Genomic DNA, 15,302 nt, shown 5'->3' with positions numbered 1-15,302 from the left:
TATGTTCTAAGGAATACAGTCCTAACCTATTCAATCTTTCCTTATAACTCAGGTCCTCCAGACCTGGCAACACCCTTGTAAATTTTCTCCGTACCCTTTGAACCTTGTTTACATCTTTCTTCTAAGCAGGTGACCAAAGCCGCACACAATATTCAAATCAGGCCTCACCAACGTCTTATATAACTTCAACATAACATCTCATCTACTGTATTCATTAAATTGATTTATGAAGACCAACGTGCCAAAAGCTTTCTTTACAACCCCATCTACCTGTGACGTCACAGGCATTGAATTTTGTACCTGTAATTTGTCTTTTATTTTCATGTCTGCACTTTAAGCGATTGTAAAGCACTTTGAATTACATCGTCTGTAAGAAAAGTGCTTGATAAGTGAGTTACTGTTATTAAGTTATTCAGCAAAAACACGTGGGATGTGAGCAGACTGTACTCCCTCGCTGTACACCGAGTTGTTAAGGACTGGAATCCACATCCTGGCAGGCAGTGGACGTGGGTTCGACAAGTCATTTCCAGAAGAGAAAGGGTTAAGTGACTGAAGGAGAAACGAACCACAGCGCAGAGACATGGGCAAGGTTAATTGTGGAGTCGCATCTCGCGCAGCATGGTCTTCAGCCCATTAACTCTGTGCCAGCGATGATGAACCCAATTCTTCTCCTCTGTTCTCCTCACAGTCCCAGAAACACTCGGGCATGACAGCGCCTCGACTTCCTCAGGAGTGTGCAGAGATTGGGCATGTCATCAAAATCCTTGGCAAGCTTCTATGGGTGTGTGGTGGAGAAGTGTGCTGACTGGCTGCAGTATGGTCTGGTACGGGATCACCAAAGCCTTTGAGCGGAAAATCCTGGGCAGAGGATTCAGCCCAGTACATCATGGGTAAAGCTCTCCCAGTCATTGAGCACATCTACATGAATCATTGCTGTAGAAAAGCAGCATCCATCATCAGAGATCCTCACCACCCAGGCCGTGCTCTTTTCTCACCGCTGCCATTAGGTAGAAGGTACAAGAGCCTCAGGAGTTGAGTCGCACCACCAGGTTCAAGAACAGTGACTACCCCTCAACTATCAGGCTATCGATCGAAAGATGATAACTGCACTCATTCTATTTCTGGTGTTCCCACAACAATGGTCTCACTTTAAGGATTCTTGATCTTGTTATTTTATGGTCTTGTCTGAGTGCTACTGGTACCACGTGACCCAGTACTACCTGTCGCATGGTCGGGTGGTGGGCGACTAAACTGGCTCCCCCACCAGGCTTGCCTGGCGAGGAGGGTGGCTAGACACCCTGCAGGATGAAAAGCAAGACCTGTCAAAGGGTGGATGAACCCTCTCGTTGGGTCAACGGCCATCTAGCAAACACGTGCCGTGAAGCACGGAAAGCGCAGCCCTTGTATCGAAGCTTGGTCTGGCCATTCATTGCAACGGAACTTCCCCCAGCTGTCTTGGACCCCACCATGCCGCTGGATCCGGGAGGGGATGTCGAGAGGGTGGGTCCGGACCTGTGCAGCCCCCTACTCACCTACAATCCACTCACGCACACGCTGTTCCTTTCTGAGGAGTGGGGTATCCTAAGGCCCACTAACTGACTAAAAGGAACCATCATCATCCTATGGGATAGATAGCCAGAGATTTATTGCTATTTATTTATATTTGCATTTGAACAGTTGGTTGTTCATTGATCCTGTTTGCAGTTACTGTTAATAGACAATAGACAATAGGTGCAGGAGTAGGCCATTTGGCCCTTCGAGCCAGCACCACCATTCACTGTGATCATGGCTGATCATCCACAATCAGTACTCTGTTCCTGCCTCGTCCCCATATCCCTTCACTCCGCTATCTTTAAGAGCTCTATCTAACTCTTTCTTGAAAGAATCCAGAGACTTGGCCTCCACTGCCTTCTGAGGCAGAGCATTCCACAGATATTCCACTGTTCTATAGATTTGCTGAGTATGCCCGCAGGAAAATGAATCTCGGGGTTGTATGTGGTGACATGTATGTACTCTGATAATAAATTTTACTTTGAGCTTTGTACTTTGAGGGTGCGGAGGAATTTGAAACAACAAATTTACATACAGTGCTGTGCAAAAGTCTTAGGCGTGTACAGTATATATAGCTAGGACTTCTGCACAGCACTGTAGTAATTTTATGTATTACACTGTATTGCTGCCACAAAAAGAAACAAATTTCATGACATATGTGAGTGATGATAAACCTGATTCTGATCTGGGTCTCTATTGTGGACTGAGACTGGGAAGGGGGCAGGGAGAGGGGAATCATGGTTGGGAAAAGGGGAAGGGAGAGGGAAGCACTGGAGAGACATTCCATAATGATCAGTAAACCAGTCGTTTGGAATCAAATGTCTGGTGTCTCAGGGCTGGGTGTGTCTGCACCCATGACCCCCACTGCCCCGGAACTCCTTCTCTGCCACCCGTCCCACACTCCTCTCATGGGCATTCCACCCTCGCTAGTCCCAACATCCTTTACTGCTGCCAGATCTACAAACTGGCTTTCCACTCTGCGCTGACAAATCCCGCCCCATGCAGGTCTTCGGGGGTGGGGGGGGGGATGTGGGTGGCTGGTCACAGTGCAAACTCCGCGCAGCCAGCATCCTAGGCTGGAACTGAGGAAGGCTTCGGGAAACAGCTGTATTCACTGCGCCACCCGCAATACGAATGATTGGAGGCTTCCTGCTAGCTTCTGAGACCAGCACAATGGGCCGAATGGTCTCCTTTTCTTCTCCCTGCACAAACACTCTGGTGTCCCAGTGGGTACTGCACATTTCAGCTTCTTGTGACTTCCTGGCCTGCAATTTATTCAAAACTATTTATTTAGTTGGCATTACTTATTTATTGAGTTGCAACACAAAGGGGCCCTTCGGGCAACATTGCCCAGCTGCCCCATCCCCGGCGAACACAATTAACCATAACCTAATCACGGGACAGTTTAAAGTTTATCTCACTTACAGGAGAGAGACATACCCAGCTAGTTGAGTGGTGTCGCAGCAACAGCCTTGTTCTCAGAGTCAGCAAGACCAGGGAAAACACACCAGTCCTCATCAAGGGATCAGGATTGGAGAGAGTGACCAGCTTCAAGCTCTCTGAGGATCTACCCTGGGCCCAACATATCGATCCAGCAACAGAGAAGGCGTGGCAGCAGTTATATTTCATTGGGAGTTTGGGGAGATTTGGTTTGTCTATGAGATATAGGAGCAGAATTAGGCCGTTTGGCCCATCGAGTCTGCTCCGCCATTCAACCATGGCTGATCCTTTCTCCCCTCTTCAGCCCCGTTCTCCAGCCTTCTCCCCAAACCCTTTGGTGCCGCGTCCAATCAAGAACTATCAATCTCTGCCTTAAATACACCCAGCAAACTGGCTGCCTGTGGTAACAAATTCCACAAATTCACCATCCTCTGGCTAAAGAAATTTCTCCGCATCTCTGTCTTAAATGGACTCCCCTCTATCCTGAATCTGTGCCCTCTTGTCCTAGACTCCCTCACCATGGGAAACATCCTTTCCACATCTACTCTGTCTAGGCCTTTCAACATTCGAAAAGTTTCAATGAGACCCCCTCCTCATCTTTCTAAATTCCAGCAAGTACAGACGCAGAGCCATCAAACGTTCCTCGTATGATGACCCTTTCATTTCCAGAATCATCCTTGTGAACCGCCTCCATCATCAAAGACTCTCGCAAATTTTGACAGATATATTGTGGAGAGCATTCTGACCGGCTGCATCAGCATCTGGTATTGGGGGGAATGGGGAGCTACTGCACAAAGTAATCCACAGAGAGTTGTAAACTCAGTCAGCTCCATCAGGGGCACGAGCCTCCATCATATCCAGGAGCGATGCCTCAAAGAGGCAGGATCTACCATTAAGGACTCCCACCACCCAGGACATGCCCTCTTCTCATTGCTACCACTAGGAAGGAGGTACAGGAGCCTGAAGACACACACTCAGCGATTCAGGAACAGCTTTCCCTCTGCCATCAGATTTCCGAATGGACACTGAACCCAGGAACACTAACTACTTTTAAAAAAAATTCTATTTTTGTACTATTTATCTAACTATTTAATGTATATATATTCACAGTAATTCAGTTTTTTTCTCTATATTATGTATTTCACTGTACTACTGCTGCAAAGTTAACAAATTTCATGACCTACGCCAGTGATATTGAACCTGATTCTGACCAGTTAACCTATTGGGTACGCCTTTGGACTGTGTGAGGAAACTGGAGGACCTGGGGGACAAAAACTACTATTCCACAGGGAGGACGTACAGAGATTCCTTACGAAATGTCATTGGAATTGAACTCCGAACTCCAGACCTCCTCGTTGAGCTAACTGCTACACTACTGTGGTGCCCGATCTGGAGATCTCCTGCCAATGAAAAATAATCTGAAGACCTACAGGAGCAAGTCCGGAGTAGGGAGACTGCTGTAAATTACCGCGCGGCTCACGTTGTGCGGACGCAGCTGAGCCACGCTCCCGAGCAGTAGAGTGAAAGCGTAAAGAGACGGCAGATGCTGGAATCTGGTGCAAAAAAAAAACAAAACTACTGGAGAAACTCAGCGGGCCCGGCTGCATCTGCGGTCGAGACCCTGTATCAGGACTCACGGAATTCTTGCAGCAGTTTGTTCAAAGTAAATTTATTATCAAACTATGTATAGGTCACCACGTACTACTCTGAGATTCATTTTCTTGCAGGCAGTCACGGTAGAACAATTATACAATAGATTCAATGAAAAATTACACAGAAAGACTGACAAACAGTCAGTCGGTCAGTGGGTGCCGTCCCGAATCGGGGGTTGGCGGCTATGCACCTCCATCTTCCTCGATTTTGCGCTCTTTCTCTGGCCTCAGCTTAACTCAACCCAGTCCATTGCCTCACATTATCGTACCAAGCGGTTCGCTGCCTTCCTCTTTCCCTCTTTCCTTCTATCGTCCCTTCCAATAACAAATTCTGCAGTCCACCACCTCCTAACAAGTGCCCGGCATATTCCAGCTTCCTTTTCTTCATATTCTTCAGCAACTCCTTTCCTCTCCTCGCTGTCTTCAACACTTCCATATTACTGACCTTCATCACCCGTCTAATTTCCTGCATTCTCCTTAAACATCACATTTGAAATGCCTCCAGTCGTCGTTGCGCTTCCTTGCATAAGGTCCACGATTCGACTCCATACAACAGACTGCTCCAGACGTAGCATTTCCGAATTCTACAACGCAGCCCAAAGTCACACAGCACGTCACTCAGGCTCCAGTACGTTGATCTTGCAATCTCAATTCTTAGTCTAATTTCTGTATCACATTTCCCATCCTCTGTGACCACCTGTCCCAAGTACACAAACTTTTTGACTTGCTCCATGCCTACGCCGTTAACGATACTGATTTTGGGGTCTTCCTTCTTCCGCGATACTACTATCATCTTTGACTTCGCAGCATTTATTTTCATTCCAAATTGTTCAACAGGAAAATGGCCAACAGATTTTGTGGTGTCAGTGTTTGTCATGATCCCACAGAAAAGTAAGAGCACGAAATGCTCAGACTTTAGAACTATAAGTCTTATAAGTCATGCCTCCAAGATCTTGTTATTAATACTTCTAAGCAGAATAAAAAGGACAGTTCTTAATGAAATAATGAGTGCCAGAGCGGATTTATACTAGGTAAGAGTAACCGTGAAGGGATTTTTCAATTTGCGAATGATTGTGGAACAAGGTCAAAGACATTTACATGTGCTTCCTGGATTATGAAAAAGCTTTTGACCAAGTCAGTCATGAACAGCTGGTCAATTGCCTGAACTCATTGGGGCTGGATGGGAAAGATGTTGGACTGATTGCGAGTCTGTACTGGCATCAGAAGGCAGAAATAAGAACTAGTGGTGGGAACTCACCGGAAGTTGAGATCCAAAAAGGAGTTCGCCAGGACTGTATTATTTCCCCTTTATTATTTAACATTTACTCAGAGGTAAAATTCAGGGTGTTGAACGATGAAGCTGGTGTCCAAATTGGTGGAGTGACAGTGAACAGCTTGAGGTAAGCAGATGATTCAGTGTTGTTAGCCGAGACTGAGGACGAGTTACACAGAATAGTAGATAAATGCTGACAAACAACCAACATGCAAAAGAGGAGGGTAGACAAGTAGATAGGTGGGGAGGGCGAGGGAGGGCAAGGAGGGTAGGTAAGGCAGGCAGGTTGGTAAGGCAGGTAGAACTGAGAACTTGAGCTGTAGAGTCCTGGAAAGTGAGCCCAAGTGAGTCCGTGGGTTGTGGAATCAGTTCAGAGTTGAGGTGAGTGAATTTATCCACACCAGAACGTAGCAAACGCCACATCTGTACTGTCCTGGGTAGCTCATTAATCCACCTCACATGCCATTTGATGGGAGTCCCCAGTCAGACCGGCTGGGAACGGCCATTTCCTGCACCGGACAACAGCTCTCCACACCCCTCTCATACGGTACTGTGCAAAAGTCTGACGCACATTCATACAGCTAGGATGCTGAAGACTTTTGCTCAGTGCTGCATTTGTCAACATGGGGCGGAGAGTGAGTTTGTAACTCTGGCAAGAGTAAAGGATGTTTGGAATGGCGAGGGTGGAGTGCTGTGGGTGGGCCACATGGCAGAGAGGGGGCGACAGGGTCGGAGGGCAGGGGGCTGGAGCGGGTGCAGACACACCCAGCCATGAGACACCAGGCAAGTGTCATTTGATTCCAAACAATTGGTTTAGTGATCATTACAGAATGTCTCTCTGGTGCTTCCCACTTCCTCCCCTCTCCCTTCCCCCTTTCCCAACCATGATTCCCCTCTCCCTGCCCCCTGAGAATGTATACAGCCTGACGTTCTTACTCTTCACAGACATCCACAATACAGAAGAAAAACCCCAAAGCACGAATGACAGAAAAACGTTAGGGCCCCAAAGTTGCCCTCCCCTCCCCCATGCACAAGCATCAGTTCTCCCCCTCCGTTCCCCTCCCCCCACTTGCTCTAGCAAAAGCATTAACCACCACCCAGCAGGCAGACAATAGCAAAGCTAATAGAAACCATGATCAAAAACTGCTTTCCATCCCTTCAGTTTGCCCACTCAGGCAGGCTACCACCTCCACTGGCAGTTCATTCTACACTCACACTACCCCCTGTCTTATCTCGGAGACATAGTGGAGAGAGTGTCCCGTTTCAGGTTTCTGGGAATACACATCTCAGAAGACCTTACATGGTCCACTAACACCACAACAATAGTTAAGAAAGCACAGCAACGCTTGTTCTTCCTCAGGACGCTGAAGAAAGTTGGTCTACCTGGACAAATGCTGGTGACCTTTTACCGCTGCACCATCTTAACATACTGCATCTCTGTGTGGTATCTGAGTTGTACAGCAGCTGATAGAAAAGCACTTCAGCAGGTCGTCTCCAGCGCACAGAAGATCATCGGGACGCAGCTCCCAGCCCTGGAGGACACCTACAGCACTCGCTGCCTGAGGAAAGCTACAAGCATCTGTAAGGACAATACACACCCATGCAATCATCTGTTTGAACTTCTTCCATCTGGCAGACGTTATAAGATTTTCTACGCCCGCACTTCCAGACTGAAAAATAGCTTTTTCCCCAGAGCTATAATTGCTCTGAACCAATCGATCAAGTATCATCCCTGGATTTGTTATATTGCTACTTTAATACCGGCTTTATGGCTGTCGTGCATCTGAGTTGTGCTTTTGTACTGCTGGACGTTGCTTGTACTGGCTGGTTACTTGATTTTATTTATTGTTTATTTATTTTATTTGTTGTTTTATAGCATTGAGTACGAGAGTTGCAAACTCATTTTCGCTGTATTGGTGCATGACAAATTGTACTATGCAATGACAATAAAGATACTTCAATTTCGATTTACGGCATTTGTTACTCCGCTTACTGCTCGTCTCTAGTACAAAAACCACGGGACCAGGGTGCGGTCCTTCAAAGAAGTTATAGAATTCAGTCAATGGATACGTAATTGATTAACAATCTGCTGGTCAATCACCGACAGACCAAGACGGCCAGCACTGACCCGAACAGTACGTGTAACAACTGACCTAGTGTCTTCCTGATGAGGTAGAGCTGATCCACATCCGAACGGCCTGGCCACAGCGGGTTGCCCGAGATGAGCTCGGCGAAGACGCAGCCTATCGCCCAGACGTCCACCGGAGGGCCGTACTGCGTGTCGCCGACCAGCAGCTCAGGGGCGCGGTACCAACGAGTCGCCACGTAGTCCGTATAGTCGTCTCCCGGTCCAGCTGGAACACAAGAGCGGACATTAAAGGGTCAACATTATGGGGCGTTTCGCTCCTCCCTCCTCCAACATCAGGCACCCACTGCATGGGTTCAGGGTCCCCCTGGAAGTGCGGAGACTCCCAGCATGGTGAAGTGTTCACCTGCCAACTTGCTTGGTCATAACTTGAAAGAGGTGAGATCTTCCTACTCACACATCATCATCTTCATCATCATTATGTGCCTTGGGCAATCATGGTCTTCCACCTGTCTTGACCATGATTGTTCTTGATAAATTTTTTTACAGAAGTGATTTCCCATTGCCTACTTCTGGGCAGTAGATGGGTGACCTCAGCCATTATCAATACTCTTCAGAGATTGTCTGCCTGGCGTTAGTGGTCGCATAACCAGGACTTGTGATCTGCACTGGCTGCTCGTACGGCCACCCACCACCTGCTCCCATGGCTTCACATCCATCTTGTACTCCTTTCCTTCCCCTCCCCCCACCTTCTTAATATGGCTTCTTCCCCCTTCCTCTGATCAGGGGGCTAAGCAGGTGCTACACCTTGCCCAAGGGTGACCTGCAGGCTAGCGGAGGGAAGAAATGTCCTTCAGTAGAGACATATCTCCACCCTGCCACCCAATCTACTCAACAGGTCGAGCAGCATCCATGAAGGGGAATTAACAGTCCACATTTTAGTAAACAGTCGACATTTTAGGCTGAGACCCTTTATCAGGGTTGGAGAGGAAGGGGGAAGAAGCCATATTAAGAAGGTGGGGGGAGGGGAAGGAAAGGAGTACAAGATGGATGGTGATACAGGTGAAGCCAGGTGGGTTGGGGGAGGGGGTTTGAAGTGAGAAGCTGGGAGGTGATAGGTGGAAAAGGTAAAGGGCTGAAGGAGGAGGAATCTGATAGGACAGGAGAGTGGACCATGGGAGAAAAGGAAGGTGGGGGGGTGGGAGATCCAGGGGGAAATACTTGGGGGCATTGAGAGCAGCTTTGGGCCCCTTATCTAAGAAAGGATGTGCTAGCATTGGAGAGGGTCCTGAGGAGGTTCACAAGAACGATTCTGGGAATGACAGTGAACCATGGGAGGAAGGGAAAGAGGGAGAACACCAGGGGAGATGATGGGCAGTTGAGGAGAAGAGAAGGGATAAGAGGGGAATGGGAGAAGAGGGGGAAATTTACCAGTGGTTAGGTGCTCTCAGGGTGCTGTTGAGGACAGTTCCGGGAGCTAGACTCAGATGTGATGACAGAGGGAATGTTTTCAGGTCAGGAGAGCGTGCACCGTGGAGGGAAACCTCCACCCAGCTCAGATCAGAGTGAAAATACAAGCAGCACAGCGGGTCAGGCCGGGGAATGGATGCTCGACATTTCAGGCCGTGGCCCAAAACATAAATGGAGGTCTTGGTCCAGCCACAGCTCGATAATCCAAGGCAGAATAATGGTCTGGCATGGGATAGATGGGCCGAAGGGCCTGTTTATGAGCAGTACTCTTTGACAGATGTTGCCCGGAGCTGCTCAGTCCTGAGTTGAACCATGATGACACTTGGGAGCTGCCCCCAACACACTCTTGGACCGTGTCCGTCGTTGACGCAAGCAATGCTTTTCACTGCATGTTTCGATCTTTAATGGACGCCGGTCTTTAACCCTTGCCTCCAGCAGTTCGATTCTGGCTCTGGGCTGCGGCGTCTGCAGCCTCGGGTCAGTGTGCGTGGGGAGCTACTGTAGGCCTTCCCTCCGCCTTCCCTCACCACTACGTGGAGCACCCCCCCCACCCCAAGGTCAAAGATGAGCCGTAACTTACTCAGGATCCGTGCAAAGCCGAAGTCGCAGAGCTTGATGACGCCCTGCTTGGTGATGAGGATGTTCTCGGGCTTCACGTCTCTGTGGATACACTGGCATAGACACAGATACAGGAAATCACTCTGCCTCTGGAACTGATAAACTGCACGGCGCTTTGAGGATAGATTCGCATTGAGCTTTGTACCCGATGTGGTGGTGCGCGCCGAGCTTGGCCATTAGCTCGCCGACGTCTCACCACGAGTCGAGCTGACGCGGCTGCGCACTGGTGGCGGAACGAACGCCTGCAAGCTCACGGCCAAGCTCGGCGAACTCCACAACGCCAGACGCCTCAACCCCAGCTACCAACCTAAGTACGTGCCTGTCATCTCCACCATGGACGGTCCCAAGGCCAGCTGCCAAAGGAGGGGGGTCAGGCACGGGACTAGCAGCCCTATCCTGCAAAAACAGAAACGCCAACGGAAGCTCCCGAGACCTCATCCCTGGGAGCGGAAGGATCTTTGCCCAGAAGACGCGCGGTGAAAGTGGAAGCCTTTGGCCCAGGACCGAGGATTCTGGCGAGCTGCCATCGGCAAGTAGGGGTGATGAGCTAAAGCACTGTATCTGTCAGTCTATACTCCTTTGAGATTCATTCACTGCATAGCAGCGAGGAGTAACTATTCACACCCACAATGGCCTCCGCTAACTGAGCCAAGACAAAAGGGTGCCTGTAATTCGGTCGCAAACCGAGCGGCTTTATGGAGCTCCTTTCCAATGCAGTGCACAGACTATAGAACATAGAATAGTACAGCACAGTACAGGCCCTTTGGCCCACAATGTTGTGCCAACTCTCAAACCCTGCCTCCCATATAAGCCCCCACCTTAAATTCCTCCATATACCTGTCTAGTAGTCTCTTAAACTTCACTAGTGTATCTGCCTCCACCACTGACTCAGGCAGTGCATTCCATGCACCAACCACTCTCTGAGTGGTAAACCTTCCTCTAATATCCCCCTTGAACTTCCCACCCCTTACCTTAAAGCCATGTCCTCTTGTATTGAGCAGTGGTGCCCTGGGGAAGAGGCGCTGGCTATCCACTCTATCTATTCCTCTTAATATCTTGTATACCTCTATCATGTCTCCTCTCATCCTCCTTCTCTCCAAAGAGTAAAGCCCTAGCTCCCTTAATCTCTGATCATAATGCATACTCTCTAAACCAGGCAGCATCCTGGTAAATCTCCTCTGTACCCTTTCCAATGCTTCCACATCCTTCCGATAGTGAGGCGACCAGAACTGGACACAGTACTCCAAGTGCTATGTTCAATCCTCGTGGCTCTTACCAAAAAAAAACTAGACTTGCCCAACTCATCCTGTTTTTGGTCAAGGTGTCCCCCCCAACCCCCCGAACATCAGGAGACTGGGAACCAAGAGGTTGCGTCCAACTCCCAAGTGGCTGGTCACCAGATACCGACCCGAAGACCTGCCAATTGATGCCAAAGTTCTGAAGGAAGAGATGCTTCACCGTTCGCCCTGGTCCTTGCTTGTAAACACCCTCCCCCACCGCCCCAAGTTCTCCACGACAGAACGTGAAGCTGCTGCAAGCAGGTCTTTAAGCTGTACCCATGCATGGCAATAGGGGTGTAGAGGTTATTGTGAGAGATCGGGGTTCCGTTCCCACCGCTGTCTGTAAGGAGTTTATACTCTATGCTCTCCCGGTGACCGCGAGTTTCCTTTGGGTGCCTTGGCTTCTCCCCTCACACGTGGGTTAGGGTTAGAGAGTTGCGGGCACGTTATGCTGGCGCCAGTGGCGTGGGGCCAATCATGGGCAGCAACAGTGTCGTTTGGAACAAGCCAGCACAGTTAAAGGATTTGTTTAACAGATTTACCTACCCACGTGTTTTTCCCACTGGCTTCCCATCGGCCCCTGACCTCTCCCCTAATGATTCCCACTATCCCATGTCCACTCCCCCCTCCCCACTGATCTCCCTCCTGGCACTTATCCGTGCAGGCTGAACAAGTGCCACACCTGCCCCTCCACCTCCTCCCTCACTACCACTCAGGGCCACAAACTGTCCCTCCAGCTGAGGCGATGCTTCACCTGTGAGTCTGTCGGGGTCACATACTGTGTCCGGTGCTCCCGGTGTGGCCTCCTGTATATCGGTGAGACCCAACGTAGATTGGGAGACCATTTCACCGAGCACCTACGCTCTGTCTGCCAGAAGAAGCAGGATCTCCCAGTGGTCACCCATTTTAATTCCACTTCCCATTCCCATTCCGATATGTCTATCCATAGCCTCCTCCACTGTCGGGATAAGACCACACTTAGGTTGGAGGAACAACACCTTATATTCCAACGTGATGGCACGAACATTGATTTCTCAAACTTCTGGTAATGCCCCCCACCTGCCTGTCCTTCACCATTTCCCATCCCCTTTTCCCTTCCTCTTATCCCTTACTCATTTTACACTGCACGCTGTCGGAGCAGTGCTGCCAGGATAATCAAGGACAAGACCCACCCAGCCAACACACTTTTCGTCCCTCTTCCCTCCGGGAGAAGGCTCAGGAGCTTGAAGACTCGTACGGCCAGATTTGGGAACAGCTTCTTTCCAACTGTGATAAGACTGCTGAACAGATCCTGACCTGGATCTGGGCCGTACCCTCCAAATATCCGGACTTGCCTCTCGGTTTTTTTGTACTACCTTACTTCCCATTTTTCTAATTTCTATTTATCATTTATAATTTAAAATTTTAATATTTACTATTGATTTGTAATCCAGGGAGCGGGAAGCGCAGAATCAAATATCGCTGTGATGATTGTACGTTTTAGTATCAATTGTTTGGCGACAATAAAGTATAAAGTATATCCCTCTCTCACCTTATCTCCTTGACCGTCCATCGCCTCCCTCTGGTGCTCCTTCCCCCTTTTCTTTCTTTCATGGCTTTCTGTCCCTTTCACCAATCAACTTCCCAGCTCTTCGTTTCATCCCTCCCCCTCCAGGTTTCACCTATCGCCTGGCGTTTCCCTCTCCCCTCCCTCCAGGTTTCACCTATCGCCTGGCGTTTCCCTCTCCCCTCCCTCCAGCTTTTAAATCTACTCCTCAGCTTTCTCTCTCCAGTCCTGCCGAAGGGTTTCGGCCCGAAACGTCGACTATACTTTTTTTCCCCCCATCGATGCTGCCCGGCCTGCTGAGTTTCACCAGCACTTTGTGAGAGTTGCCCGCTATCACCTTCCTTTCTTAGCAGATCCCAGCACTGTAGCCCTTTGTGTTCCCACTTGCCAGCCTCCAGCAGCCGTCTCCACCTTCACTTCCCCTCCAACCCCCTTCCCCTCTTGCTCCATCTCACCCACCTCCACCTCCATTACCTGGCTCCTTCTGTCCGTCATTCCTCAGCCTACTAATCACCTACAGCCCCCTGTCTCACCACCCCTCTCCCTCTCTCCTTTCTATCGGCTATCTCCAGTCTTCACTCTCAGTCGTTCCCTGAAGATTTGACAGAGGCATACAAAATTGCGAGGGGTATCGACAGGGTTAGATGCAAGCAGGCTTTCTCTGCTGAGGTTGGGTGGGACTACAACCAGAGGTCACAGGTTAAGGGTGAAAGGTGAAATGTTTAAGGGCAGCACGAGGGGAAACTTCTTCACTCAGAGGGCCGTGGGAGTACGGTGTGAGCTGTCAGCACAAGAGGTGGCTGTGATTTCGATTTCAATGTCTAAGAGAAGTTTGGATAGGTACATGGATGGTAGGAGTAGGGTCCCAGAGCAGGTCAATGGGAGTAGGCAGATTAAATGGTTTAGCACAGATTAGATAGGCTGAAGGGCCTGTTTCTGTGTTGTACTTCTCTATGACTGTGATGCAGTGCCTTCTGCCTAAACTGTCGACCTTTCATCTCCACCTCCTCCCCATTTCCCACCCCCCACCCTCCAATCCCACAGACGCTGCTCGACCCACTGGGTTCCTCCAGCATGTTGTTTGTTGAACACAGTCTGGTCTGTGAGTCGTACGTTCAGTGTGGCATTGTTACACAGAGAGCTCGCGGTCGAAAGTGGGTAGAGGGTCATTGTGACACTAAAACCCAGCCTGCACCGAACGAACCATCAGGGGGTCAATGGGGGATGGTGGACAGATTGGATTTCCTCTCATTAGGTCTCCCCACATGATCTCCCACCCTCCCCGAACTGGCTCCGTGCTCCACCTTCCTCCCCTATCAGGTCCCACCATTGGTTGCCCCACGCCCACCTCCTCTGGCCTCTGTCACCATTCCAACTCTCACCTCCTCTATCTCCCTATGTCTCCCCTTACTTGGATCTGCCCATCACCTGCCAGCTCCTGCCCTTCACTTCCTTACGCTGGCTGTGTCCCGTTCAGGTGAAAGGTCTCGACCCGGAGCGTCAACGTTTCCCTCCAGGGCCAAGGTCAGAGACCACTGCAGCACATCTCGTCCGTACTGAACTACTGTTCTCTCTAGTCCCTTTGACCTGCACCTGGACCTGGACCATCGTCCGAGAGAGTCATTATTTATTTACTAAGAGATACAGAGCAGAACATGTCCTTCAATCCCACCGCCCAGTAATCTACCTTTTATTTTATAGGCATCCATTAGTCTCATGAGACCATGGATTTGCGCCTTGGAAGGTTTCCAGGTTGCAGACCTGGGCAAGGTTGTATGGAAGACCAGCAGTTGCCCATGCTGCAAGTCTCCCCTCTCCACGACACCGATGTTGTCCAAGGGAAGGGCACTAGGACCCATACAGCTTGGCACCGGTGTCGTCGCAGAGCAATGTGTGGTTAAGTGCCTTGCTCAAGGACACAACACGCTACCTCAGCCAAGGCTCGAACTAGTGACCTTCAGATCACTAGACTGACACCTTAACCACTTGGCCTCGTGCCAACACAACCTACCTATTTAACCCTAGCCTAATCACAGGACAATTTACAATGACCAATTAACCTACTAAGACCTTTGGACCGCGAGAGGAAACCGGAGCACCTGGAGAGGAACCTACACGGTCATGGAGAGCGCGTGAAAACCCCTTACAGACAGACAGCGCCGGAACCGACAGGGGAGATTTGAGAGAGGTACGCAAAATTATGAGGGGTATCGATAGGGTAAATGCAAGCAGGCGCTTCCCACTGGGGTCAGGTGGGACTACAACCAGAGGTCTTGGGTTAAGGGTGAAAGGTGAGAACTCCAGAGGACCCTGAGCTGTAATGGCGTTACGCTGACCGCTAACACTTCCGTGCAGGGCCTTTTTATTTTGTATTTAATTTTACTTA

General features: G+C 49.7%; 1 protein-coding gene across 1 annotated transcript in view; it reads right to left on the bottom strand.

Annotated features, from left to right (window-relative positions):
• LOC134352653 (cyclin-dependent kinase-like 1) overlaps positions 1-15,302 on the bottom strand; it is an 82,864-nt gene that overhangs the window by 15,250 nt on the left and 52,312 nt on the right. The window contains exons 4-5 of the mRNA XM_063059993.1: positions 10,053-10,143; positions 8,070-8,270 (exon numbers count right to left, since the gene is read on the bottom strand). Coding sequence (XP_062916063.1) covers positions 8,070-8,270; positions 10,053-10,143 — 292 coding nt within the window. The remainder of the gene's footprint in view (positions 1-8,069; positions 8,271-10,052; positions 10,144-15,302) is intronic.

The sequence above is a fragment of the Mobula hypostoma genome, chromosome 10 (genome assembly GCF_963921235.1).
Source record: "Mobula hypostoma chromosome 10, sMobHyp1.1, whole genome shotgun sequence".
Lineage (NCBI taxonomy): Eukaryota > Metazoa > Chordata > Chondrichthyes > Myliobatiformes > Myliobatidae > Mobula > Mobula hypostoma.
This window is presented reverse-complemented; position numbering and strand designations above follow the sequence as displayed.